This window comes from Pseudophryne corroboree, chromosome 1, assembly GCF_028390025.1.
Source record: "Pseudophryne corroboree isolate aPseCor3 chromosome 1, aPseCor3.hap2, whole genome shotgun sequence".
NCBI classification, from domain to species: domain Eukaryota; kingdom Metazoa; phylum Chordata; class Amphibia; order Anura; family Myobatrachidae; genus Pseudophryne; species Pseudophryne corroboree.
In genome coordinates, this window is record NC_086444.1 from 872,889,925 (window position 1) to 872,916,472 (window position 26,548).

General features: G+C 43.4%; 2 protein-coding genes across 2 annotated transcripts in view; one reads left to right on the forward strand and one right to left on the reverse strand.

Annotated features, from left to right (window-relative positions):
• The window catches only part of APTX (aprataxin), a 94,161-nt gene extending 93,523 nt beyond the window's left edge, over positions 1-638 (reverse strand). Inside the window, exon 1 of the mRNA XM_063920058.1 lies at positions 568-638. The gene's annotated coding sequence lies outside the window, so the exon portion shown is untranslated. The remainder of the gene's footprint in view (positions 1-567) is intronic.
• DNAJA1 (DnaJ heat shock protein family (Hsp40) member A1) lies at positions 89-25,841 on the forward strand. Its single transcript, XM_063920055.1, has 9 exons — positions 89-198; positions 3,169-3,351; positions 4,108-4,288; positions 4,370-4,474; positions 6,465-6,692; positions 7,143-7,257; positions 11,421-11,536; positions 12,313-12,413; positions 24,919-25,841. Exons 2-9 carry the CDS (start codon positions 3,220-3,222, stop codon positions 25,144-25,146), a joined length of 1,206 nt encoding a protein of 401 aa, XP_063776125.1. The 5' UTR covers positions 89-198; positions 3,169-3,219; the 3' UTR covers positions 25,147-25,841.
• Positions 25,842-26,548: the final 707 nt, after the last annotated feature.

Below are 26,548 nucleotides of genomic sequence, written 5' to 3' on the forward strand. Positions count from 1 at the left end.
AGCGGCGATAGGCATCCCAGTAACCTTTGGGCGGCACAGCAAATGCCGGTTCCGGAGCAGTGACGTCACACGTCGCACCGCCCCTCACTTTACATAAGTTCCCGGATGCGGCTCTCATGTTCGATCTTTCGAGAAGCTGTACTGTGGAGGGAGAGGCAGCACTGTAGCGGGTCAGCGCCGAGAACATCGCAGCGAGGGGTGAGTGTGGCCGCCATTAGCAAGTGACAGCTGTATTGGTAACCTCTCTCTATACTGCCGTGTTCGGTGTGACAGGCCGCCGCTGAGGGCCCGGTGTGGTGTGCTTTTCCCAGGTAGATAGGGCCACCCACCCGGTTGTCTCCGGCCTGCCTACTACCGCGCTTTGTTGCTGGCATATGTAATGCGGTGTAGGCTGGTTGCTTTCCCAGCGCGCAGAGCACCTTCCCCCTGTACCCGGGGGCCGCTTCTAGTAACCCCCACATCACGTCACATATACTTGCCCGTCGTTATTGTACTTGGCTGGTGTCGCAGAGTCACGCCCGACCTACAACCCACCTGGGAGGCCACAATTTACCTCCCATCACTCACCGCAGTCACCCAGACCTGGAGGGTCGGGTGTATGGGAGCTATCAGTGTAGCTGGCTGTCTTATTATGCGTGAAGTTCTTTCAGCAGTAGACAAGAGCCCCGCTCGGTAAGCTGGCAGTGCCCCCTACAGCTGCTGTGAGTGCAGGCATGGCTGTACATATCCCCTTCCTGATTCCCCATTGTGAGGACCAGATTGGCTGCTCAGTGGATCAATGATCGGCAATCTGTTTGTGGAATTGGGGGAATTTATCTTGTTGGAATTCCCTGACTTACTGATACTGGCCTGATCAGCAAGTACATGAGATCTAACATGTAGGATTTCTGTGTTCACCATAGTTTGTAGAATGGGGAATATTGGTGATACAGGCTAGATCACATTTGTTCTCTCTTGAAACTGATGCAGGCCGTGCAATCTATGGCAGGGATGGGGAACCTTCGGCCCTCCAACTGTTGAACTGCACATCCCAGCATGCTCTGCAACAGTTTTAGCATGGGCAAATAGCAAAACTGTAGCAAGGCATTCTCATATGTGTAGTTCAACAGCTGGAGGGTCAAAGGTTCCGCATCCCTGATCTATTGTCTCAAGTTGCCAATCAACATACATCAATGATCAGTGATCCTTTAGGAAAAATCAACCTGTTAAAAAATCCTGACCCACTGATCTCTGCCATGTTGAATTTCTCTGACTTTAATTTGACCAAACATGCTTAAATACAGACATGCAGAAACTGTAGAGGCTCTGCTGACTGACAGCTGGGTGTAGTGAACTTTCACTCTGGCATTTGAGTCGTTAAATGATTGTACTAAAAAATGTTTTGGAGCGAAGCATTGGTAGATTGTCTGCGCACTGCACGGAAAGGTTGCAGCGTGCATTTTAATCTAGGACCAAACATATTTCTTCCTCTATCATACATTTTCAGCTTTCAAAACCTCGACACCCCACTGGTAGGACACTGGGATTCTGCAAAACTCCTGTTTAAGAGAATATATAAAATTAGACTTGCACAGAGTAGTGAATTAATGATGGGCAGCTAATGAGCACATGATACATTTAATGGAATAGAAATGGTGATGGGCAATGTTCAACGATATAATTCTTGCAGTGCCAACGTTGACTTGTCAAACTCCTAGGTTTCTATTTGCTTGTAGGAAATACAGGAGTGTGTAATTGTTCACATAGCTCATTTACACATTGTTTAACAGTAACGTTGAAAAACAAACTGGTCCATCAGGCTTCAACCCTCCATAGACGCAAGTTGTGATAAATGTCCCTATTACAGTCAAAGCATTTCTGTTACAATTAGTGTGTGTGTATATGTATCTACATATACACTACACGGCCAACTACACCCATACAGTATGTTCTTGTTGAACATTTTATTCCAAACCTATGGGCATGTTTACTTGGTTACCCTTTGTTGATATGGAAGCCTTTGCTCTTCTGGGTAGGCATTTCAATAGATTTTGAAACATTGCTTCAGGGGGATCTCATCCATTCAGCCCCAAGGGCATAGGTGAGGTCAGGCACTGAAGTTGGGTGCTGAGGTCATTGTATACAGTGGCATGGAGATTTCCCTTCACTGGAATAAGAGGCCACAGCCCAGTCTTTTTGATCTCCAAACGTTACAGTTGGCAGGAAGTATTCTCCTTGCATCTGTTAAACCCAGACTTGCCCTCTCATATTAAAATAGTGCAGTGTGATTATTCACTATAGGGAATAATTTTGATTGCTCCCGCACTATGCTGCGCTTTGGCGTTGCACATATTGATCCAAGACTTGTGGCTGCTTGGCCATGGAAACCCAATCTATGAAGCTCCTGACTAAAAATGCTTTTGCTGACACTGCTCCCAGAGGAAGTTTGGAGCTCAGTATTGAGTGTTCCAACTGAGGCCAGATCCCGTTTGTTTAGGGGGGTTTTGTTGCACTTACAGCTACAGTTCTGTCAGGGCATAATTTGAACAGATTGCATCATAGGAGTCATGTTGAAAGTCACTGATGTCTTCAATATGATTCTCTACTGCTCATGTTCTACTATCAAGGTTGCATGTCTTTATTTTATGCACCTATTGACAAGGAGTGGCTGAATTGGCTTAACACTAATTAGAAGTTATTTATCGTAGGTTCCTAGTCTGAATCAGTAATAACTTCTTAGACTGTCCATGCACCTAAAGATTTATTGTCCAACCTGGTTGGTTGGAATGAAAATCTAGAAATGTATAGTAGCAAATAACGTACAAAAATAGACAAATTGGTTAAATCCATTTAATTTAATCAGCCTGTCAGAACGACTGTTTTTGTTAATTTTCTGGCATTTCAGAGCAATTGGTCAGATGTCATTTACTCCAATACATTACCAGATTTTCATTCCAATCAGATTAGACCATTAATCTTTAGGCATATGGCCAGCTTCAGCCACTGGCATTCAATGTTTTCCTTCTCATCCTCTAGGACTGTGCTATGGGTAATTTTTTGAGTATTTAAAGGATTCTGGCATCACCAAATTTGGACATGTTCATAAGTAATGACTGTTATCAGGTTATTTTAGGCTTCATTGGCTTACAGTTTGATTAATGTTTTTTTTTTTTTGTTTTGTTTTTTCAGTAAAAGTGTTTTTTATAAATCAATTTGTCCCAACTGAACACTTTTTAAAAAATGGTGGTAGAAACTGGATACTATGACACTTTGGGAGTAAAACCAAATGCCTCCCAGGAAGAACTGAAAAAAGCCTACAGAAAGCTTGCTTTGAAGTACCATCCAGATAAGAATCCTAATGAAGGTGAAAAGGTAAATATATTTGCTATATGGCTTTTCTACTGGTTTGTAACTTATTTACTTTTTTAATGAGGTGGCACATTTTTGAATAATATCTTCAGGACCATATTTGACTATCTCTTAAACCTTATGTATAAGAATAGTACATGTGTTGTAATAAAACTTGCATTTGATAAATATGAATGCATTAAAAAATGTGAATAAAAATGGCCAAATTATTTTGTTTTCTTAGAATCTTAGGGGCTGATTCAATTGTTTTGGCGTCTGAAAAATCAAATCTAAACGGAATTGATTTGACACCCGAACAATTGTCAGTGTTCAGTTGATGTTTGGGCACCCATGCATGTTGCGCCCAAACACCGCGTTTAGCTGCTAAAGTACTGCTTTGGGCATCCAAATGTAAGTTTGGATGCCCTTGGTTCCGACTTAAAGCATGTTTCTTCTTGCACCTCAGGAGGCTGTGACAAGAAATATTAACCTCTACGGCTACTGGGCATCTGAATGGAGCAACAATTGAATTGTTCCGTTTTGCACTAGTGGTAGCTGCGGCGTAAAGCTATTGTATCTTCACTAAATGCTTTCAGGTAATTGCTCTGAAATATGGTAATGCAGTTTAAAACGGCTCCTATAAGTTTAAACAGTGCACATTATGAAAGATGACTTGAACATGTATAATTACTTTATCTGTATTTGTAGAATCTTCTGTCCAGAATTCTACAGTACTATATAAGATTGTTTTGTAGCTAATAGCTGTGTTCTTTATTACAGTTCAAACAGATTTCCCAGGCTTATGAAGTACTCTCTGATGCCAAGAAGAGAGACTTGTATGACAAGGGGGGTGAACAGGCCATAAAAGAGGGAGGCACGGGATGCAGTGGTTTTGGATCACCAATGGACATATTTGATATGTTCTTTGGTGGAGGAGGAAGGATGCAGAGGGAACGAAGAGGTAATGTGCGCCTCGGTAGAGTACAATTCTCTTAAACTGATAACATTTAGACTTGACTAAATTGCTGTGCTTGCGCTTTAGGTAAAAATGTAGTCCATCAGCTGTCTGTATCGCTGGAAGACCTTTATAATGGAGCAACAAGAAAATTGGCATTGCAGAAAAATACAATCTGTGACAAATGTGAAGGTATGTAGTGATACTTTAGATGAGTCAGCAACATACGTGTAATATATTGGGGTTGGCATTGTATTGTCGGTGGTCGGGATCCCAGAGGTCAGCATACAGACCCCGGGATCCCGGCCACCAGAATGCAGGTGGGTAGTGTGGACACCACAGGTTCTATTCCCACTCTAAGGGTGTTGTGGACACCCACGAGTGGGACTAGTTCATGTGTCGGCATTGCCAGTGATCGGGATCCTGATGTCTGCATCCCGACCGGCAGTCATGTGACTGCATCACCTATATTGACCCAATTAATGGACAGTGATAGATTGTATGAAGCTAGCAAGTAGCACTGCAGTTATTGCTAGACTAGATTTCCAAAATCAGGAGTGTAGTCACTGTCAATGTACTATCTGATTACCAACACTTATATGATTATGGGTTGTTTATGAAAATTGGATTACTATAATCCTTAAAACAACAGTCTCCATTAATTAGTCTGAGCATCCATATTCTCACTCCCAGGGACACCAATAATAAATGTGACACATCCCTGTGAGATGGAGATTTATTTCCCAGTGGAAACTTGACCTGGGAATATAGCTGTAGGGGCTATATAGGATCAGTGATCCTTAACAATACAAATACTCTGTTATTGGAGGCCAACTAGTGTCGTGACACCCGCCAACACTCAGCCTCTTCACTAGGGATATTTCCCAAGAGGTAATTCTGTTGAATGGGGGGAGTATACACAACTAATTTCAGTGGTATCATTATAGATAAAGACAGTCATTTGAGACCAATACATCAAAAGTGATTAAACACTGACATATATAGGTGAATGTAGCAACCCTTAGTGGGACGCTTATTATTAAAAACCACACGTGGACACGTCTTTTTAATATTTTACTCACATTCTTTAATTTTTCTTATGCACATATATGTTTGTTTGTTGTAATTTTAACCTTTATGTTTCACTGTAGTCCGGGATATTAACAACTCTATATATTCCATTTTAATGCATATTTAATAAAGGTTATCATTTATTATAAATCTACCTCTAGCCAGTGCGTCAACAATAGATTTTCTCCTGTTTTCTCCCCCTCAATTTAAGTTTACGTACACTGTAGTTGACAGCACCCCCTGAACATATCAAGCATTGTCTATTTGAGAAAGGGGCTTTATTTGTGGATGTATGGTGGCAAATCGCATACACCCAAAATATTTTGAGATTATACTGAGTGTGCAGATACCAACTTCTCAAGTGACACATCAGGCTGAGAGCCTAATTTGCAGCTTCAGTTTCTCAAGATCACAGAACATTTGAGTGAGAAATTAGATGTTTTATTGACCCTTAGGGGAAGTAATCTGGGAATGCATCATTTCTCTGTTGTAGCCATACAAACTGTTCTTCGCTGTGATGCGCATATTGGCTGTTGATCTCCACAGTTGGGAGAAGGGGTACCACCATATTTGACAATAACTTTTCTCTTTAGATGTGATTTTCTATGCTAAGGCATAAATGTTGTTAATCTAGCTTTAAATCCCAATGTAACGACACAATTTACAGGCGTTTTATATTTCTGTTCAAAGTGTGGAATATTCAATCAGTTCATGAAAGGCCAAAAACAAATGAACTCTAGCTATTTTAAAAAACTTTGATTTTAAAACTTAAGTGTGTAAATTGTCCAGATACAGGAACAAGTTTGAAGAAAGTGCTACTGAAGGGGAGGTCCTACCAGAAATGAGTCTGTTTACTAAGCCTTGGATGGATATAAAGTGTACAGCTATGAAGTACTAGCCAATCTGCTTTTAACTTTTATTTTTTTCCAAACACAGCCTGTGACATGGCAGTTAAAAGCTGATTGGCTGGTACTTTATCTCCATCCAAGGCTTAGTAAATAGATCACCATTGTCTCTAGGGCCACATGTTTCCTAGAGTTAAGTGCTTTATTTAGAGTCTAGCAGAGTTCCTTTGTTGTGCAACATGTAATTTTTTTTCTTTCTGTTGAAGGCCGTGGTGGTAGAAAGGGAGCTGTGGAATGCTGCCCAAACTGCAGAGGTTCTGGTATGCAGATTAGAATCCATCAAATAGGACCAGGGATGGTCCAGCAGATTCAGTCTGTATGCCCAGAGTGCCAAGGACAGGGGGAGAGAATTAATCCAAAGGACCGGTGTAAGAGTTGCACTGGCCGAAAGATTGTCAGAGAGAAGAAGATACTTGAAGTTCATATTGATAAAGGTTTGTAGTTTTGATTCAGGTTAAGATTTAAAACATCTTGCACATCATGAATGCTGGGGGGTTTTTGGGATTTTTTTTTTAGGCTTTTTGGTAATTCTTAATTGGAACATAGCATTTATTTTGCTATACTGTTGTGCAGAGGGTTCTGTCATAAATAAATCTACAGGGATAGGACTAGAGGTGGCACAGAAACTAAAACAATATATTAAAATCTGGGCTCTTTAATCCCCCATTTTTCTTTTCCTCATTAATGAAATGGCAACATCAGACCAAGCAAGATTAATTCAAATTAGATGTTGTACAACATCATGTCTGTAGTTCATCTGTCTTATCCTCTGTTAGTAGGATTTTTCCTTTCTCTGTAATATGTAACTCAGTAAATGGCCTATAGAGTGCTGTTCAACACTTCTCTTAAATAGCCTTGTAATAAACTTTTGTTCATTTCAATAGGAATGAAGGATGGTCAGAAAATCACATTTACTGGTGAAGGAGACCAAGAACCAGGGCTTGAACCAGGGGACATTATCATTGTATTGGACCAGAAGGACCATGCTGTATTTACAAGGTATAGAACAAGCTTAATTGGTGGTTGTCACTATTTACTAGGGCTCTTTTTATTATTTATTATTTATTTATTTATTAACAGTTTCTTATATAGCGCAGCATATTCCGTTGCGCTTTACAATTAGAACAGTAATAGAACAAAACTGGGTAAAAACGGACAGACAGAGGTAGGAAGGCCCTGCTCGCAAGCTTACAATCTATAGGGAAATAGGCATAGATACACAAGGATAGATGCTACCTATTGCATAATGGTCCACCAGATTGCTAGGTTCTTAATGGGCTGTATGATGATACCCCACAAAGTTATCCAAGTGTCAGGAGGGTGTGAGAGTAAAGAAAGACAAGATATGTGATGTTATGAATACTCTACAGAGGATGTAATTAGATAGGGAAGCACTGAAGGTTATGTGGGTGGGTCTGGAATGTGATAGGCTTGTCTGAAGAGGTGAGTTTTCAGGGAACATTTAAAGGTTTGGAGACTAGAGGCAAGTCTTACTGTGCGTGGGAGGGCATTCCACAGAGTGGGTGAAGCCCGGATAAAGTCCTGTAATTTTGAGTGTGAACAAGTAATGCGTGTGGATGAGAGACGTAGATCTTGTGCAGAGCGGAGAGGTTGGGTAGGGAGATATTTTGAGATAAGTGAAGAGATGTATGTTGGTGCAGTTTGGTTAATAGCCTTGTATGTGAGAAAGTATTTTATATTTAATACGGTAGAATACCGGTAACCAATGGAGGGACTGACAGAGCGGATCTGCAGACGATGAACGTCTGGCAAGGAAGATTAGCCTTGCAGCTGCATTCAAAATGGATTGTAGTGGTGAGAGCCTATGTTTGGGAAGACCGGTCAGGAGACTATTACAATAATCAATGCGGGAGATAATGAGAGCATGGATTAGAGTTTTTGCTGTGTCTTGTGTAAGATAAGGGCGTATTTTGGATATGTTTCTTAGATGTATGTAACATGATCTTGAGACAGATTGAATGTGGGTAACAAAGGACCGTTCAGAGTCAAGAATGACACCTAGGCAGCGAGCTTGTGGGGTAGGGGTGATTGCAGAGTTCTCAAAAGTGATAGAGGTATCAGGTTGGAAACTACTATTGGCCGGTGGAAATATAATTAATTCTGTTTTGGAAATATTAAGTTTGAGGTGGCGAGATGTCATCCAAGATGAAATGGCAGAAAGGCATTCAGTGACACGGCCCAATACAGATGGTGACAAATCAGGGGAGGATAGGTAGATTTGAGTATCATCCGCATACAGATGGTACTGAAATCCGAAAGAGTTGATTAGTTTGCCAAGAGATGTGGTATAGATAGAGAAAAGCAGAGGACCTAGGACTGAGCCTTGCGGTAATCCAACTGAGAGAGGTAGCGAAGGAGAGGTGGAATCAGAGAAACGAACACTGAAGGAGCGATTAGATAGGCAGGATGAGAACCAAGAAAGGGCTGTGTCCTGAATACCTAGGGATTGTAGTGTTTGTATGAGAAGAGAGTGGTCAACCGTGTCAAAAGCAGCAGAGAGATCAAGGAGAATAAGTAGAGAGTAATGTCCTTTAGATTTAGCAGTGACCAAATCATTCACTACCTTAGTCAGTGCTGTCTCTGTGGAGTGTTGGGCACGAAATCCTGACTGAAGTGGGTCCAGTAGGCTGTGTGAGTTAAAGTGTGTGAGGCGAGTGTAGGCAAGTCTCTCGTAGCTTGGAGGGGCATGGGAGCTGAGAGATGGGACGGTAGTTAGAGAGAGTTCGGGTCAGAGTTTTGTTTTTTCAGAATGGGAGTAATCACTGCATGCTTGTATAGAGAAGGAAAGATACCAGTAGACAGGGAGAGATTACAGATTTTCGTTAAGGTTGGGATGAGCACAGTAGACAGAGCTTTACTAATTTGTGAGGGTATAGAGTCAAGGGGAGAGGTATTAGAGTAGGCAGATGAAAAGAGTGCAGATACTTCATCTTCATTTGTAGGATCAAAGGAAGAGAAGGTGTTAGAGGGATCAGGCAGGGACTTGAGCAGGTCACTTGCTGTGGAAGAGCATACCATTTCATTTCGGATCTTGTCAATCTTGTCCTTGAAATAGGAAGCAAGATCTTGCGCACTGACAGTGGCTGGTGGGTTAGGTGAGGGAGGGACAAGAAGTGATTTAAATGTATTAAAAAGTCGCTTGGGGTTAGAGGCTTGAGCAGAGATGAGAGATTGAAAATATGTTTGTTTGGCAGTGTCCAGAGCATTATGATAAGAGTGGTAGGTGGTCTTATATGTGAGAAAGTCACTTGAACTACGAGATTTACGCCACTGGCGTTCAACTTTACGTGAGAGTTTTTGTAAGTATCTAGTGTATTTAGAGTGCCACGGTTGACATCTAAGTCTACGTGGAGTGTGATGGGTAGCTGGAGCCACTTCATCAAGTGCTGTTACTAGAGTTTGGTTAAGGTGTGACACCGCAGTCTCTGGAGAGGTGAATGTAGAAATTGGTGAGAGCAGTGGTTGCAGAGAGGTAGATAGTTGTTGAAAATTAATAGCATTAATATTTCTGCGGGTAAGAGGTGTCCTTGTAGACTTTAGGGACATGGAGTTTGAAGTAATGGAGGAGAGCATGCATGTGATAAGTTTGTGATCTGAGAGAGGGAAAGGAGTTAGTGAGTTCAGAAACAGAGCATAGTCTGGTGAATACAAGATCAAGGCAGTGGCCCTCCTGATAAGTAGGGGAGTCAGTCCATTGGGAGAGGCCAAGAGAGGAGGTTAGAGAGAGTAGTTTAGAGGCATGGGGAGATTGTGGACGGTCAATAGAGAGATTGAAATCACCCATAATGATGGAGATGTCAGAGGATAGAAAGTGAGGGAGCCAAGCAGAAAAAATCTTCCAGAAACTTTTTGGGTTGCCCAGGTGGGCGATAGATAGCTGCAACACGCAGAGAGAAAGGGGTGAAAATCCTAATAGTGTACTTCAAAGGATGTAAATGTGAGTGAGGGAACAGGTGGTAAAACGATGTGCGTGTAAGATTTGGACAGTAATATTCCAACACCACCTCCTTTGATATTACCAGGCCTGGGGGGGGGGTGTGAAGTGGAGGCCACCATGTGCTGCAGGGGAGGCAGTGTCTGATTGTGTGAGCCAGGTTTCTGTTATAGCCAGCATATTGAATTTTTTTGCTATGAAAAGGTCATGAATAGCTGTTAATTTGTTGCAAACAGAGCGTGCATTCCATAAAGAACATTTTAGTGACTTGGAGGTAGATGGGAGACAAGTGATGTTGATAAGGTTTGTTGATTTTATATTCCGTTGTGAATCAGCTGAATGTGAGCGTGGTATGTGGATGGGACCTGGATTTGGGGATATGTCACCAGCTAGTAGAAGCAGAAGAAGAGAGATAGGTATAGTTGGGAGAGGTGTGTGGATAGTTTCTTATGGTGACAGGTAGAGGATGTGACAGTTAGTGTACATAGATAGGTTAAAAGCTCATGAGTGTTAATAAGAGGGGAGTGGATTAATGAGGCTGCAATGTGTACAGAGCGATACATAACAGGAATAGTGAAGGACGATGTCATTTTATAGAGGATACCATGAAGTGCTATGAGGAAAAACAGTTTGTGGAGCATGGTGTTTATAAAGAGAAAATTATAGATGGGAAAATGGTTATGGAAATTGTTTGTTAAATGGTAGATTTACCTGCTTTCCAATGTTTTTCAATGTTTGTTCAACTGTTGGTTTAACTGTTCTTTTTAAAATTTCCTAACTTTGTAATTTCCGAACTTCGTATATTTCTAAACTTCTGACAACTGCCCCGCAGACAACTGCCCCATAACTGAATGCTAACATATACTAGTTCTAATTTACAAAGGCTTCAGCTGAAGCCAATTGGACATCTAATCAAAGGGCTTATATTACCCTGTGTTAAGTAAACACCAGTCCATGTATGCTAATAAACTCCACTCCACTGACCAGCATCTATACAAGAGATAATATCAGCTATAAGCAAGTACTAATATTCTACAAATACAATTACATACACTGCTAAATTATACATTGGTGTGAATAGAGATCAAGAGTTATAGTTTGCAGGAATCATCAAGCAGAAATCACATACATTTGAAAATACAGCTGAAGATGTCTGTGGGTTTTTAGGAAGCAAAGTGCTTATGTTTTTTTTTTTAATGTATTGCAGGAGAGGGGAAGACCTTCTGATGCATATGGAAATAGAGCTTGTGGAGGCTTTGTGTGGGTTTCAGAAACCCATAGTGACATTGGACTCCAGGACAATAATTATTACATCTCACCCTGGTAAATAGATCACCACTCTAATTGTAATTTATGCTCACTGGGAGTTTTTCAAATGGTGCACATGCTATTAATTTTCTTTTCTTCTGCTTAGAACATGTTTATTGCAGCAAATGTTCTCAAACTCTGTCCTCAGGATCCCAAATAGTTCATGCCTTCCAGGATGCCTCAGAGTCACCAGGGTGACTAGTACCCCCTGAGGATCTTTTAAAATTGGTCAATAAGTAATGAGTGCACCTGATAGGTGAACTGGAAACCGTGAACTGCTTGAGGTCCTATGAACTTGGGAAAACAACTGTTTTGGAGAATGTCCTCATTAAGCAAACATACACATGGAAACCGTACAAGCATTATGATTAAAAAATGTAAAGGGGTGTCAAATCATAAATTATACAAGATCATTCTTCGTTTCAAACCACTCTTTACCATCAGTAAGGACAGATTGCCTCATGGAACTATGAGAAAAGGGCAAGGTAACTTGATCAGCACATTTGGGCCCAGTTACCAGTGGTAAGAAGCATTGGTAGATGCATTGTTTGACTATCCTGGAAAGGATAGCAACATTTTCCCAGGTATCAAACATTGGGTGCTATCTTCCCTACTAAAGGGTAGCCTCAATGCGCAAGTTATTCAGACACTGTCCTCCTAAACATTACAAAATTATATCAAACGTCAGGTCAAAATAGCTTTAAGGAACTATCCCTGCGTATCTACCTATGTAGTGTATCAGAAAGGCTGTAATTTCATGTTTATGCTTAATATGTATTTTTGACTTGCAGGTCAGATTGTTAAACATGGCGATATTAAATGTGTTTTGAATGAAGGTATGCCCATCTATCGCAGGCCATATGAAAAAGGACGCCTTATTGTTGAATTCCAAGTAAGTAGAAAGTCCTTAATTAACAATCTAATATTCTCAATTATACAGATCAGTAAATGCTCAAAGTATTACTTTAGTAACATTCATTGCATAGCTAGTAATGGTGTAATTTTGGATTTTGATCTGTAGGCAGAGGTGTGAAATGGATTTGAAGGGTTTTCTATGTATTGAGTAGTGAACTCTGAAATAGATTTTTAAATCATTGGCTGCCTACTTTATCGAGTGCCTGACTGAGCCAGACACTCCTGAGTCCCTAGGGCTGTGTGAGCAGCCTTGATCTTTACTTTGTTTTTTTTTAATCTGTTTACATACATCTCCGTTGCTTCTGGGGAGTCTTCCTGTGGTGACTATGCGGTGCTCCACTATGGTCACCCGGAGATCTGCAGTAGCAGTGGTGGCACAATTCTTGTTGCTGGCAGGGAAGTATTAGGGAACGCCTAACATAAGGCAGTCCCTGCTTGGTAAAGGAGAGGATCAGAGCCAACCAAGGTCTGCTTCCTCCATACTTGCTTGGGCCATAGGGGGGGTGTTGTCCCTGAATGGCACATCTTCATTGGTACACTTTATACTCTGGTAAGTGCATGGAACCATCCTTATAGTGAGCAGTGGGAACAGTTAAGGGCTTTCAAGCTTTTGTCGCTGTGCTCTCCTGGTCTAATCGTTTTCTTCCATATCCATCCAGTGGAAGGCCTAGAACAGGCTCCCTGGGTCAGTCTTGTCCTGAGCATTCCGCTGTGATTTAGTTGGAGGACTGGGTAAGTCTTCAGGTTCAAAACAGAATCACTAGGTCATAAGATATGGAAGTGCCACGATGTTCACCTCTCTATACAGGTTGAGTATCCCATATCCAAATATTCCGAAATACAGAATATTCCGAAATACTGACTTTTTTGAGTGAGATAGTGAAATCTTTGTTTCTCTGACGTCCTAGTGGATGCTGGGAACTCCGTAAGGACCATGGGGAATAGCGGCTCCGCAGGAGACTGGGCACATCTAAAGAAAGCTTTAGGATCACCTGGTGTGCACTGGCTCCTCCCCCTATGACCCTCCTCCAAGCCTCAGTTAGATTTCTGTGCCCGACGAGAAGGGTGCACACTAGGGGCTCTCCTGAGCTCTTTGTGAAAGTTTTAGTTTAGGTTTATTATTTTCAGTGAGACCTGCTGGCAACAGGCTCACTGCATCGAGGGACTAAGGGGAGAAGAAGCGAACTCACCTGCGTGCAGAGTGGATTGGGCTTCTTAGGCTACTGGACATTAGCTCCAGAGGGACGATCACAGGTTCAGCCTGGATGGGTCACCGGAGCCGCGCCGCCGTCCCCCTTACAGAGCCAGAAGAGCGAAGAGGTCCGGAAAAATCGGCGGCAGAAGACGATCCTGTCTTCAGATAAGGTAGCGCACAGCACCGCAGCTGTGCGCCATTGCTCTCGGCACACTTCACACTCCGGTCACTGAGGGTGCAGGGCGCTGGGGGGGGCAGCGCCCTGAGACGCAATAAATCGATAAAAAAACCTTATATGGCTAAAATAAATGCATCACGTATAACTCCTGGGCTATATGGATGCATTTAACCCCTGCCAAAACATACAGAAAAAGGATGATAAGGACGCCGAGAAAGGGGCGGAGCCTATCTCCTCAGCACACTGGCGCCATTTTCCCTCACAGCTCAGTTGGAGGGAAGCTCCCTGGCTCTCCCCTGCAGTCACTACACTACAGAAAGGGGTTAAAAAAGAGAGGGGGGCACAAATTAGGCGCAGTATATAACAATACAGCAGCTATAAAGGGAAAAACACTTATATAAGGTTATCCCTGTATATATATATATATATATATAGCGCTCTGGTGTGTGCTGGCAAACTCTCCCTCCCCAAAGGGCTAGTGGGGTCCTGTCCTCTATCAGAGCATTCCCTGTGTGTGTGCTGTGTGTCGGTACGTTGGTGTCGACATGTATGAGGAGAAAAATGATGAGGAGACGGAGTAGAGTGTCTGAAATTGTGTTGTCACCCCCTAGGGGGTCGACACCTGAGTGGATGTAATGTTGAAATTGCGTGACAGTGTCAGCTTTGTATAAAAGACAGTGGTTGACATGAGACAGCCGGCTACTCAGCTTGTGCATGTCCAGACGTCTCATACAGGGGCCCTAAAGCGCCCGTTACCTCAGATACAGACGCCGACAGGGGTACTGACTCCTGTGTCGACTGTGAAGAGACAACCGTGATTTCCAATAGGGCCACACATTGCATGATTGAGGCAATGGAAAAAGTTTACACTTTTCTGATAATATGAATACCACCAAAAAAAAGGGGTATTATGTTTGGTGAGGAAAAACTTCCTGTAGTTTTCCTGAATCTGAGAAATAAAATGAGGTGTGTGATGATGCGTGGGTTTCCCCCCGATAACAATTGATATTTTCTAAAAAGTTATTGGCAGTATACCTTTTCCCGCCAGAGGTTAGGGTGCGTTGGGAAACACCCCCTAGGGTGGATAAAGCGCTCACACGCTTGTAAAAACAAGGGCTCTACCCTCTCCTGAGATGGCCGCCCTTAAGGATCCTGCTGATAGAAAGCAGGAGCGTATCCTAAAATGTATTTACACACATACTGGTGTTATACTGCGACCAGCAATCGCCTCAGCCTGGATGTGCAGTGCTGGGTTGGCGTGGTCGGATTCCCTGACTGGAAATATGATATCCTAGATAAGGACAGTATATTATTGCCTATAGAGCAATTAAAAGATGCATTTCTATATATGCAGGATGCACAGCGGAATATTTGCCGACTGGCATCAAGTATAAGTGCGTTGTCCAATTATTCCAGTAAAGTGGTCAAGTGATGCGGATTCCAAACGGCATTTGGAAGTATTGCCTTAAAAGAGGGGATGTACCCCAGGTCGCCTCTCAAAATAAGACGCCGTATTATCAGGCGCAGTTCTGGTTGGCAAGCGGACAAAAGGGTTCCTCTTTTCTGCTCGTGACAGAGGGAGAGGAAAATGGCTGCAGAGATCAGCCAGTTCCAAGGAACAGAAACCCTTTTCCGCCGCTGCCAAGCCCTCAGTATGACGCTAGGGCTTTACAAATTCAGGCACGGTGGGGTCCCGTTCTCAATGAATTTCAGTGCGCAGTGGGCTCACTCGCAAGTAGACCCCTGGATCCTTCAGATAATATTTCAGGGGTACAAATTGGAATTCGAGACGTATTCCCCTCGCCGTTTCCAAAAGTCTGTTTTACCGACGTCTCCCGCTGACAGGGAGGCAGTTTTGGAAGCCATTCACAAGCTGTATTCCCAGCAGGTGATAATCAAGGTACCCCTCCTGCAACAGGGAACGGGGTATTATTCCACACTATTGTGGTACCGAAGCCAGACGGCTCGGTGAGACCGATTTTAAAATCTAAAATCTAAAATCTTTGAACACTTGCATACAGAGGTTCAAATTCAAAATTGAGTCACTCAGAGCAGTGATTGCAAACCTGGAAGAAGGGGACTACATGATGTCTCGGGACATCAAGGAGGCTTACCTTCATGTCAAAATTTACCCTTCTCACCAAGGGTATTTCAGGTTATGGTACAGAACTGTATCAGTTCGGACGCTGCCGTAGGGATGGTCCACGGCACCCCGGGTCTTTACTGAAGTAATGACCGAAATGATGATATTCCTTCGAAGGAAGGGAATTTTAGTTATCCTTTACTTGGACGATTCCCTGATAAGGGTAAGATCCAGGGAACAGTTGGAGATCGGTGTAGCACTATATCAGGTAGTGTTGCGGCAGCACGATTGGATTTTCAATATTCCAAAATCGCAGCTGGTTCCGACGACTTGTCTTCTGTTCCTAGGGATGATTCTGGACATAGTCCAGAAAGAAGGTGCTTCTCCCGGAGGAGAAAGCCAGGGAGTTATCCGAGCTAGTCAGGAACCTCCTAAAACCGAACCAAGTCTCAGTGCATCAATGCACAAGGGTTCTGGGTAAAAATGGTGGCTTCCTACGAAGCAATCCCATTCGGCAGATTCCACGCACAGTGGAACCTTCTGGACAAATGGTCCGGGTCGCATCTTCAGATGCTTCAGCGGATAACCCTGTCACCAGGGACAAGGGTATCCCTCCTGTGGTGGTTGCAGAGTGCTCATCTTCTAGAGGGCCGCAGATTCGGCATTCGGGACTGGGTCCTGGTGGCCACGGATGCCAGCCTGCGAGGCTGGGGAGCAGTCACACAGGGAAGGAATTTCAAGGGCTTATGGTCAAGCCTGGAGACATCTCTTCATATAAACATTCTGGAACTAAGGGCCATTTACAATGCCCTAAGTCAAGCGAAACCCCTGCTTCAGGGTCAGGCGGTATTGATCCAATCGGACAACATCACGTCAGTCGCCCACGTAAACAGACCGGGCGGCACGAGAAGCAGGAGGGCAATGGCAGAAGCTGCAAGGATTTTCGCTGGGCGGAAAATCATGTGATAGCACTGTCAGCAGTGTTCATTCCGGGAGTGGACAACTGGGAAGCAGACTTCCTCAGCAGACACGACCTTCACCCGGGAGAGTGGGGACTTCACCCAGAAGTCTTCCACCTGATTGTAAACCGTTGGGAAAAACAAAAGGTGGACATAATGGCGTCCCGTCTAAACAAAAAACTAGACAGATATTGCGCCAGGTCAAGGGACCCTCGGGCAATAGCGGTGGACGCTCTGGTAACACCGTGGGTGTACCAGTCAGTGTATGTGTTCCCTCCTCTGCCCCTCATACCAAAAGTACTGAGAATCATAAGAAGGAGAGGAGTAAGAACTATACTCGTGGTTCCGGATTGGCCAAGAAGGACTTGGTATCCGGAACTTCAAGAGATGCTCACGGACGAACCGTGGCCTCTACCTCTAAGAAAGGACCTGCTCCAGCAAGGGCCTTGTCTGTTCCAAGACTTACCGCGGCTGCGTTTGACGGCATGGCGGTTGAACGCCGGATCCTGAAGATCCCTACCCTGGTCAAGGCCAGGAAAGACGTAACCGCAAAACATTATCACCGCATTTGGCGAAAATATGTTGCGTGGGGTGAGGCCAAGAAGGCCCCTACAGAGGAATTTCAACTGGGTCGTTTCCTCCATTTCCTGCAAACAGGACTGTCTATGGGCCTAAAATTAGGGTCCATTAAGGTTCAAATTTCGGCCCTGTCGATTTTCTTCCAAAAAACTGGCTTCAGTGCCTGAAGTTCAGACATTTGTAAAAGGGGTACTGCATATACAGTCTCCTTTTGTGCCTCCAGTGGCACCTTGGGGATCTCAATGTTGTGTTGAGTTTCCTAAAGTCACATTGGTTTGAACCACTCACCACTGTGGACTTAAAATATCTCACATGGAAGTGATGAGTTAGCCCTGGTTTCAGCCAGGCGGGTGTCAGAATTGGCGGCTTTATCATATAAAAGCCCTTACTTAATATTTCATTCTGAAAGGGCAGAATTGAGGACTCGTCCTCAAATTTTCTACCTAAGGTGGTTTCTGCATTTCACATGAACCAACCTATTGTGGTACCTGCGGCTACTAAGGACTTGGAGGATTCCAAGTTGCTTGACGTGGTCAGGACCCTGAAAATACATGTTTCCAGGACGGCTGGAGTCAGAAAATCTGACTCACTGTTTATCCTGTATGCACCCAACAAACTGGGTGCTCCTGCTTCTAAGCAGACGATTGCTCGTTGGATTTGTAGTACAATTCAGCTTGCACATTCTGTGGCAGGCCTGCCACAGCCAAAAATCTTAAAATGCCCACTCCACAAGGAAGGTGGGCTCATCTTGGGCAGCTGCCCGAGGGGTCTCGGCTTTACAACTTTGCCGAGCAGTTACTTGGTCAGGAGCAAATACGTTTGTAAAATTCTACAAATTTGATATCTTGGCTGAGGAGGACCTGGAGTTCTCTCATTCGGTGCTGCAGAGTCATCCGCACTCTCCCGCCCGTTTGGGAGCTTTGGTATAATCCCCATGGTCCTTACGGAGTTCCCAGCATCCACTAGGACGTCAGAGAAAATAAGAATTTACTTACCGATAATTCTATTTCTCGTAGTCCGTAGTGGATGCTGGGCGCCCATCCCAAGTGCGGATTGTCTGCAATACTGGTACATAATTATTGTTACCAAAAAAATTCGGGTTATTGTTGTAGTGAGCCATCTTTTCTAGAGGCTCCTCTATTATCATGCTGTTAACTGGGTTCAGATCACAAGTTGTACAGTGTGATTGGTGTGGCTGGTATGAGTCTTACCCGGGATTCAAAATCCTTCCTTATTGTGTACGCTCGTCCGGGCACAGTATCCTAACTGAGGCTTGGAGGAGGGTCATAGGGGGAGGAGCCAGTGCACACCAGGTGATCCTAAAGCTTTCTTTAGATGTGCCCAGTCTCCTGCGGAGCCGCTATTCCCCATGGTCCTTACGGAGTTCCCAGCATCCACTACGGACTACGAGAAATAGAATTATCGGTAAGTAAATTCTTATTTTTTTGATGGCTCAATGTAGTACACAAACTTAGTTTAACAGTTATTAATAATATTTATATTAAATGACCTTCAGGCTGTGTATATAAGGTGTATATGAAACATAAATGAATTGTGTGAATGTAGACACACTTTGTTTAATGCACAAAGTTATAAAAAAATATTTGCTAAAATTACCTTCAGGCTGTGTGTAAAAGGTGTATATATGTAACACAAATGCATTCTGTGCTTAGATTTAGGTCCCATCACCATGATATCTCATTATGGTATGCAATTATTCCAAAATACGGAAAAATCCGATATCCAAAATACCTCTGGTCCCAAGCATTTTGGATAAGGGAGACTCAACCTGTATTATGTAATCTTGGTAGTTTAAAAGTTTCTTGGTAGGAAGATTTATTACTTGGGTTTTCAATCCCTCTTCCTCAATGTTTTCCATGTCTGAGAGGTTGACAATCTTATTTTGTATTTGTGCTGTGGGCAGTTAACATCTCCTCATTGTGTACTGCAGGTTTTCTATACCTCCTTTTGGTCCCACTTTTTTCTGTTTGTGCGGGTGAAAATGTCCAAGGCTCACTCAGTGAATGTATGTAGGGCTAATGCAAAGGTTTATGCCTGCATTTAGTCTGTCCGTTTCCCATGTGCCTGGCTGGACCAAAATTCCCACTGTATGGCATACAAGGCGGGGTGCCAACATTCGCACTCCACTTTGGGTCTACCCACTGGCACTGCAAATCTGCTCTTGGAAAATTATACACACTGATCAACCCCTGCAACTACTTGCTTGCAGGGTGTTGGCCAGGTCTCCCACCTCCACTATCTCAATACAGGAGTCATTGGGAGCAACTGTTGATGTACACTATGTATCCAAAAGTGATTGGACACAACTGGCACAAGTGAAATGGTGTGCTCCTGCAGCAGACACATGTTCATGATATAAAATGGGTAGAAGGGCACTGATTCATTTCTCATTAATGTGTTGAATAACGGTCATTGCAGGAATGCATCATGTCCTTGAAGACCCCCCAAAATTGCAACCAGGGGACTAGAGAGCTGCGAAAGAACAAGGGTCGTCTCATGCATACCTTTGCCCATGAGTTCCAAATGGCCACTAATGGTCCGGTTTAGACAAGAACACTTGTAGTGTTCCTTCTAGGATGATGAAGGGGCAGGACGCTGGAGTTCGGGGGCACATAGGCGCGCAGACGAAACGGGGGGCGGCCATACAAATTAGCCCCCCCCCAAAAAAAAATCATAGTGGGCGGTGCGGCCCACTGTCTGTCACTGTTGGGGGCTTTCCCCAGCTCTCTCCCAATGCGTGAATGGATGCCACACGCATGCGCATGGCATCTTTACACACTGGGAGGGCAGGAAGCGGGCGGCTGTCCTAGCAGGGCGCCGCAAAAAAAGGGACAGGGCGTGTTTTGCCTTCTAAAAAAATGGGCAGGGCGCGGCGCCCTGCTAAAACAGCCTAGATTGAACACTATATAGGGAGGCCCATGCACTTGGATATTATGGTCGAGTAGCTGCTCATAAACATCTAATCACAAATAGTTTACAATGGTGTAAAGAGTGCGAAAACTGAATAGTGGAACCATGACAAGTGTTATGGAGTGACTAATCACGATTTACACTTTTCAGATCAAATGGACATGTGGATCAAATGGACGGTGCTGCTCTGCCAAGCAGCCATAGTTTTTAGTCTTAAATGTATAATATGTCTACTGTACAGTTGCATATGTGCAGTATGAACTCATATGTGTAATGTATGCTACATTTTTTTCCTCCATGTTGCTGCTTGGCGATGCATTGTACCACAAAGAATTCTTAGTGTACGTGAGTACACCTGGCCAATAAAGCTGATTCTGATGTTTTAAGATCAGATGAACCCTGTGCTTGTGTGGGTTTCATCTCACAATCCAAAAATATACTAGCAGATTAATTGGCTACCAACAAACATTAAGCCTAGTGTATGTACATGGGTATACCAGATGGTCCAAGTGTTTATCTGCTGTCAAATTCTGTATGTTCCCACACCACAGTATCACATAAGAGCAAGGATTTAATGTTCCCCTTCTGCAGCAACAGATGAGCCTTTTAGGATTCAAAGCATGTGTTTAGCACATGGATCTTCCTCCCTGTAAGAAATATTTGATTCTGACTCCATATCCTTGACCTACAGTAGATGTAGCTTAATCCAGCAGTACTTTAGTCGACAGATGCTTCTCCTTTGGACATCTTTCAAGGAGTAGATAAGGGTCTAGCTGAGTAGACCCTAAGCTGTCCTCAATTGCTGAGGATGACTGGTAATATGAAGGGAAGCATTATACATGCAGTTAGTCTGGTACTCCACATTCAGGACTGCAAGTAGCCCGAGGTTAGACATAACACTGTTTAAGAGTGAAAACTAGACTTTCTTTTCCACCTCTTCAGTTGGAGGATCGTTTGCAAACATTGTGCATTTGTCTTGCCTGAAAATGACAGATATTTCATCTGCTGCCATGTTCACAGAACACAATAGGAACTTACTATAGCTACCACCCCCGTTGCTTCCTCATCCAGCACTACCACAATTTCTTTCCCTGATGCTGCTATCCTCTGCGAATGCATTGATAAAAATAAGGCCGATGCTTTTAGTGTTCTCGCTAGGATGTGGGCATGGTAGGTTGCCGAGGTGCCGGCATGGATTCTCTGTGCGTGCATGGCCAGGGATGGGAACGAGTCCCCTTGCCCCACACTTACAGACTTGCTGTGATCGGCAACTGCAACTTTTCCCACTTGTGGATCATGCAGTTTTACCAAGGTACAGCTAAATGGGCAGGGTGCATTTTGCCATTTTTAGATCTGGCAGGGTGTGGTGCCCTGCTAAAACAGCCTAGCGTGAACACTGATTCACTCAGACTATTTTGGCATCAGCATAGGTTAACAAGGCTATGAAGATGTGGGCAGATAATCGGCAGTCTTCATGTTCATCCATCCCAGGTTGGATTTTGTTTGCTCTCGAGTTAATCCAGGAGGCTTTGGTCTACCCTGGAGAAAACATCCATTGATTTGAGTCTTTTTGGGACCAAGAATTTCTGCCATAGGGGCCTGGTCTGTAGTCTTGGCAGATGAACACAGAATCCAAAAGGAATCTGGAGTTTGGTTGCTCTAGAAGTCCAGGCACCACTAAAGGTCAGGCCTTGGTGTCCCGCATAGGCCAGAGGTTCTCAAACTCTGTCCTCGGGGGCACACAGTGCATGTTTTGCAGGTCTCCTCACAGAATCGTAAGTGAAATAATTAGCTCCACCTGTGGACCTTTTAAAATGTGTCCGTGAGTAATTAATACACCTGTGCACCTGCTGGGTTACCTGCAAAACATGCACTGTGTGTGCCCCCGAGGACCGAGTTTGAGAACCTCTGGCATAGGCTATCAAAAAAGTAAACTGCAATGTCTAGCTTGTTTAGCTCTCTGAACAAATAGTCATGATATCCAGGTAACAGGGAGCCTCTGTAGTGGGAGCCAGTCTTGGCTTTGATTCCACTTCAGATGCTTTGGTGAGGAGAATCATGATAAATTAGTACATCAATTTGGAGGTCTCCCACAAAACTCTTCTTGACCAGAGGTTTGCCTGCAGAACAAAGCAAGTGCATTTGGCTCCAACTGGAGACGTCCACCCTCAGACCAGACAAACTTAGGGTGTAATTCAGACCTGATTGCTGGGCTGCATATTTTGCTGCCCTGTGATCAGATAGTTGCTGCCTACAGGGGGAGGATTAAATCACTGCAAGTGTCTTTTGGATGTGTAGCAGAGCTGTACAAACTAATTTTGTGCAGTCTGTGCAGCCCAAGACTTGCTCAGCGCTGCGATTGTTTCCAGCTGATCGGGGCCGGATTTGATGTCATACACCCTCCCTTCAAACGCTTGGACACGCCTGGGTTTTTCCAGACACTGCCTGAAAACAGTCAGTTGCCACCCACAAAAACCCTCTTCCTGTCAATCTCCTTGGCTATTTCACACAATCCAGTCACTGACCGGCGATCCCCGTTGCTGCGGTCCTTCACGCCTGCACATTGCGGCTCAAACGCATGCGCAGTTCAGATCTGATTGCACACTGTGTGAAAACACACAACAGCAATCGGGTCTGAATTAACCCCTTTAAAGTGTAAACATCAAACATCTCTAAGTGGGGAATAAGCGCACCTGCAGCTATTATCCCAGTTTATCAGATTGCCACAAAGTGTTAGTCTTTTACTTCTGTGGTTATGGGGTGACAGCCTAAACTGGTGTACATTTGGGGTAGGCCAGAAGTTGGCATGTCCTACACCACAATGGGGTGAACTACTTACTAGTCCAGGACCAGGGAAACTGTGGCATTGGTGGACTATACTTAGTTACCTGCTTCCTCAGTAAGCCATTCTCCTAGACTTTAAAAAATGAAAAGGGTCTGAGTCACCCTGGTGGCCCAGATTGGCTGAGGAGGTTATGGTCCAGCTGAGGCCACTTATGTTGAGCCAGTGGTTTTTAGACTACATGCGCCTGACTATGCTAAGTGCATTGGTTACCAGGAACGATAATCTGGTCTGGAAGGGATTTCCATGTGTGGAAGGAGTTCCCCATGGCACATTTTCAGATGGTGAGGCTATTTCTTTTTGCAGGATATATATCTTGTTTTTGTTTTAAAATTCAGAAAACACTGGCTATAGCAGAGGTCCACACATTCTTTTAGGGTGTTCTGTATATTCCATTTTTTCAGCAGTCCCTTAGAACCAGCTCTGCAGCTTCCACTCTTTGAACATGGGCTTTGTTGATCAGCAGTCTCCAACCTAGAAGACTACTCCTTGCTATTTCCACAGTAAGGAGGGTTTTTGATCTGGGGGATCTGTAGTGCATGTAACATCCTTTCCTTTAGTTCCTCGCAGACGGACTGTACAGAGCACCCAACCCTCACTCCAGTCCACTTAAATCGGGAAATTGTAGTTTTGACTATGCACCAACATTGTATTTTGGATAAAGGTGCTCTATTCACAACTTGTACATGTCTGAGATTGTATGAATCTCAAGAGGGCTAAGGAGGTAAATCAAACAGGTGCTTTCTGGGGTTTAATTCCCAAAAACTGGACTGGCCAGCTTCTAAGCAAACCGTTGCCTTGTGGGTTATGTTGCTCATCGACCAGCTTTACATAGGGGGAGGCAAACCTGTTCAAAAAATGAGGCACTCATCTTTTGTATCGAAAGATGTTTCTTGAGTGATGAGGCTTTGAGCCTCTGAGTAGTTGTGCAGAGTAGCCACTCATACGTTCACAATGTTATAAGTTTGATACCTTTGTGCCCATCCTCAGTGATGTCCTTAAGGATATAAAGGTATTTTTGTTTTCAGTTTATCCCATTCCTTGAGAAACGCAATGTTTATCCTCGCATTCCTCTGTTTTGGTTTCTTGTATTGTCCAGTTTTTATTTGGACAGGTGACTTCTTCTCTCTTAACTATCCCCCTTTCTTGTTTATAATTAAAGTCCAAAAGGGGCATATATATTGGTAGGCAGCTATTCATGGTATAGAAGGTGGTGTATGAGTTTGAACTTCCAAAACTGATTTTAATTTGTCCATGCTCCTTGCATCACTTGTTTGTACCACAGTGTCCCCATGATTAGAAGAAATTTAATGTTAAGTACAAAAATCCAACTTATGCATATTTGTATCGATGTAGCTGATAAGTTGTTGGGCATCTATTGAAATTGGCCGTATATGTTCAGTTTCTGCTCCAGTCAGACACCCATTAGCTGCAGCAGTCACTGTTCTTTTTTTTTTTTGGGGGGGGGGGGGGTTGTTTCTTGCAGCCTCTGGAGGTGCAATAAAGTTAGTCCGTAGGTTGGGTGGATAAACCTGGAGCTGTCAGGGGCCCTAACTACTAATGGGCTTTGATCGGAGCAACAATTGAATAGCTTCTATAGATGCCCAGCAGGGAACGTGCACAAAATTAAAATCTGCCCCAATAAGTTCAACATATCTAGATATTTCAAGTCCATTTAGATTTGTAGTGTTTAATTTTATGTATTTTTCTTGCAGGTTAACTTTCCGTCTAGTGGCTTCATTTCCCCAGATAAACTGTCTTTGTTGGAAAAACTGCTACCATCGAGAAAAGTAATGGAAGAGTCTGAAGAGATGGAGCAAGTTGAGCTTATGGACTTCGATCCATCCCAGCAGAGGCGTTCACATTACAATGGTGAAGCATATCATGATGATGATGATGACCACACCCACCCAAGAGGTGGCGTTCAGTGCCAGACCTCTTAGGCCAAACCAGTGAAGGTTTTTGTTACTGCTTCAACAACTTGATGCTAGAAGAAGGGGATGAAAATGTAGTGCAATGTTTAGGGGGCTTGATAGCCACTCTGCAAGCATTCAATTCTGTCCTGAAGATGTGAAAAAACCACTGTAGAGCAATATATTAGGCTTCTACAGTACTGAAACTCAAATGAACCTATGTTTGTTTTGTAAAGGCTAACAGACTCTTAACCCAGTGCACCATCTACCTGTTTTAATACCCATCCCCCCCACCCCAATATTTATCAATGGAAACTATTGACAAATTATGTAACTGTTCTTGTTCAGCTTTTGTTCCTTGAATTCCAGCGTGTTCACACATTTCATTTGTGTATAAATGTTAGTACATTAACGGCATGCTAATTTCTTACACACACACATCTGCATAGGCTTTCAATGCTGCAGAGGTGTGGTGGTTTGACCATTAAAATTCCTTGCTGTATTTATACACCCGTTTCCAGTAGATAAATTATTGATTTGTACTTGTGCATTCGACCCTTTTACAATGCCCTTAATTTACCTGTTGTAGTTTTCTGAATAGATCATGCTACATTTACTTGTTTTGGGACCACTAACATTTGCAGTTAGTGAGGTGAAGACTATGTACATGCTTCATGTAGGTTAACATGTTGCACTGTATTAATAAAATTCTAAATGTTAAATTACACACGTGTGAATCCTTAAGTAATTTTGAGTAAACTTCAAACACTTGCAGTTTAAACTTTTGTATTGATACTTTTAGAAGTTGGTAGGAGTTATAAATGTAGTTTCATATACAGTACAATCTTTTAGCATCTAGTTCATTTATGCTCCATGTGGAACATGTATTGTAATAGCTGTAGTTCTGGAAGAAATATGAAGGCAACAGCGTTTGTTTGTTTCTCTAGCATACATAAGGGATATTGGGGAAAACTAGGACGATGGGGTCCAAAGGAGCCAGTGCACTTTAAATTTCTTCAACTTGGTATGCATCACAGCAGCCTTTTTCTTTGTACAAAACAAGCCCAATGTCGCTTTTCCTGAGTCAGATGACTTATTCAAACAGGCCTGGAAAAATCCAGACAAAATTCCAAGTGTCAAAAAAAAACAAAAAAAAAAAAACATTTGCGCACTTTCCCATTTGCTCCTCAAGGTAAACATTTTTGGGAGGAACCCCCTGGGGTGGATGTCTGTCTCTCGCCTCTCTAAGAAGGTGGTGCTGCCTGCCTGGGCTCCTTTTACTATGAAGGATCCTGGGGATCGAAATGGCTACCCTAAAATCTATATACATTGCAGCTGGCCTTTCACAAAGACCAGTCATTGCGGGTTGCAGGATGACCCATACTATTCATTCTTGGGCCACGCAGAATGCAAGGGGGCCTCTTGGGGGATA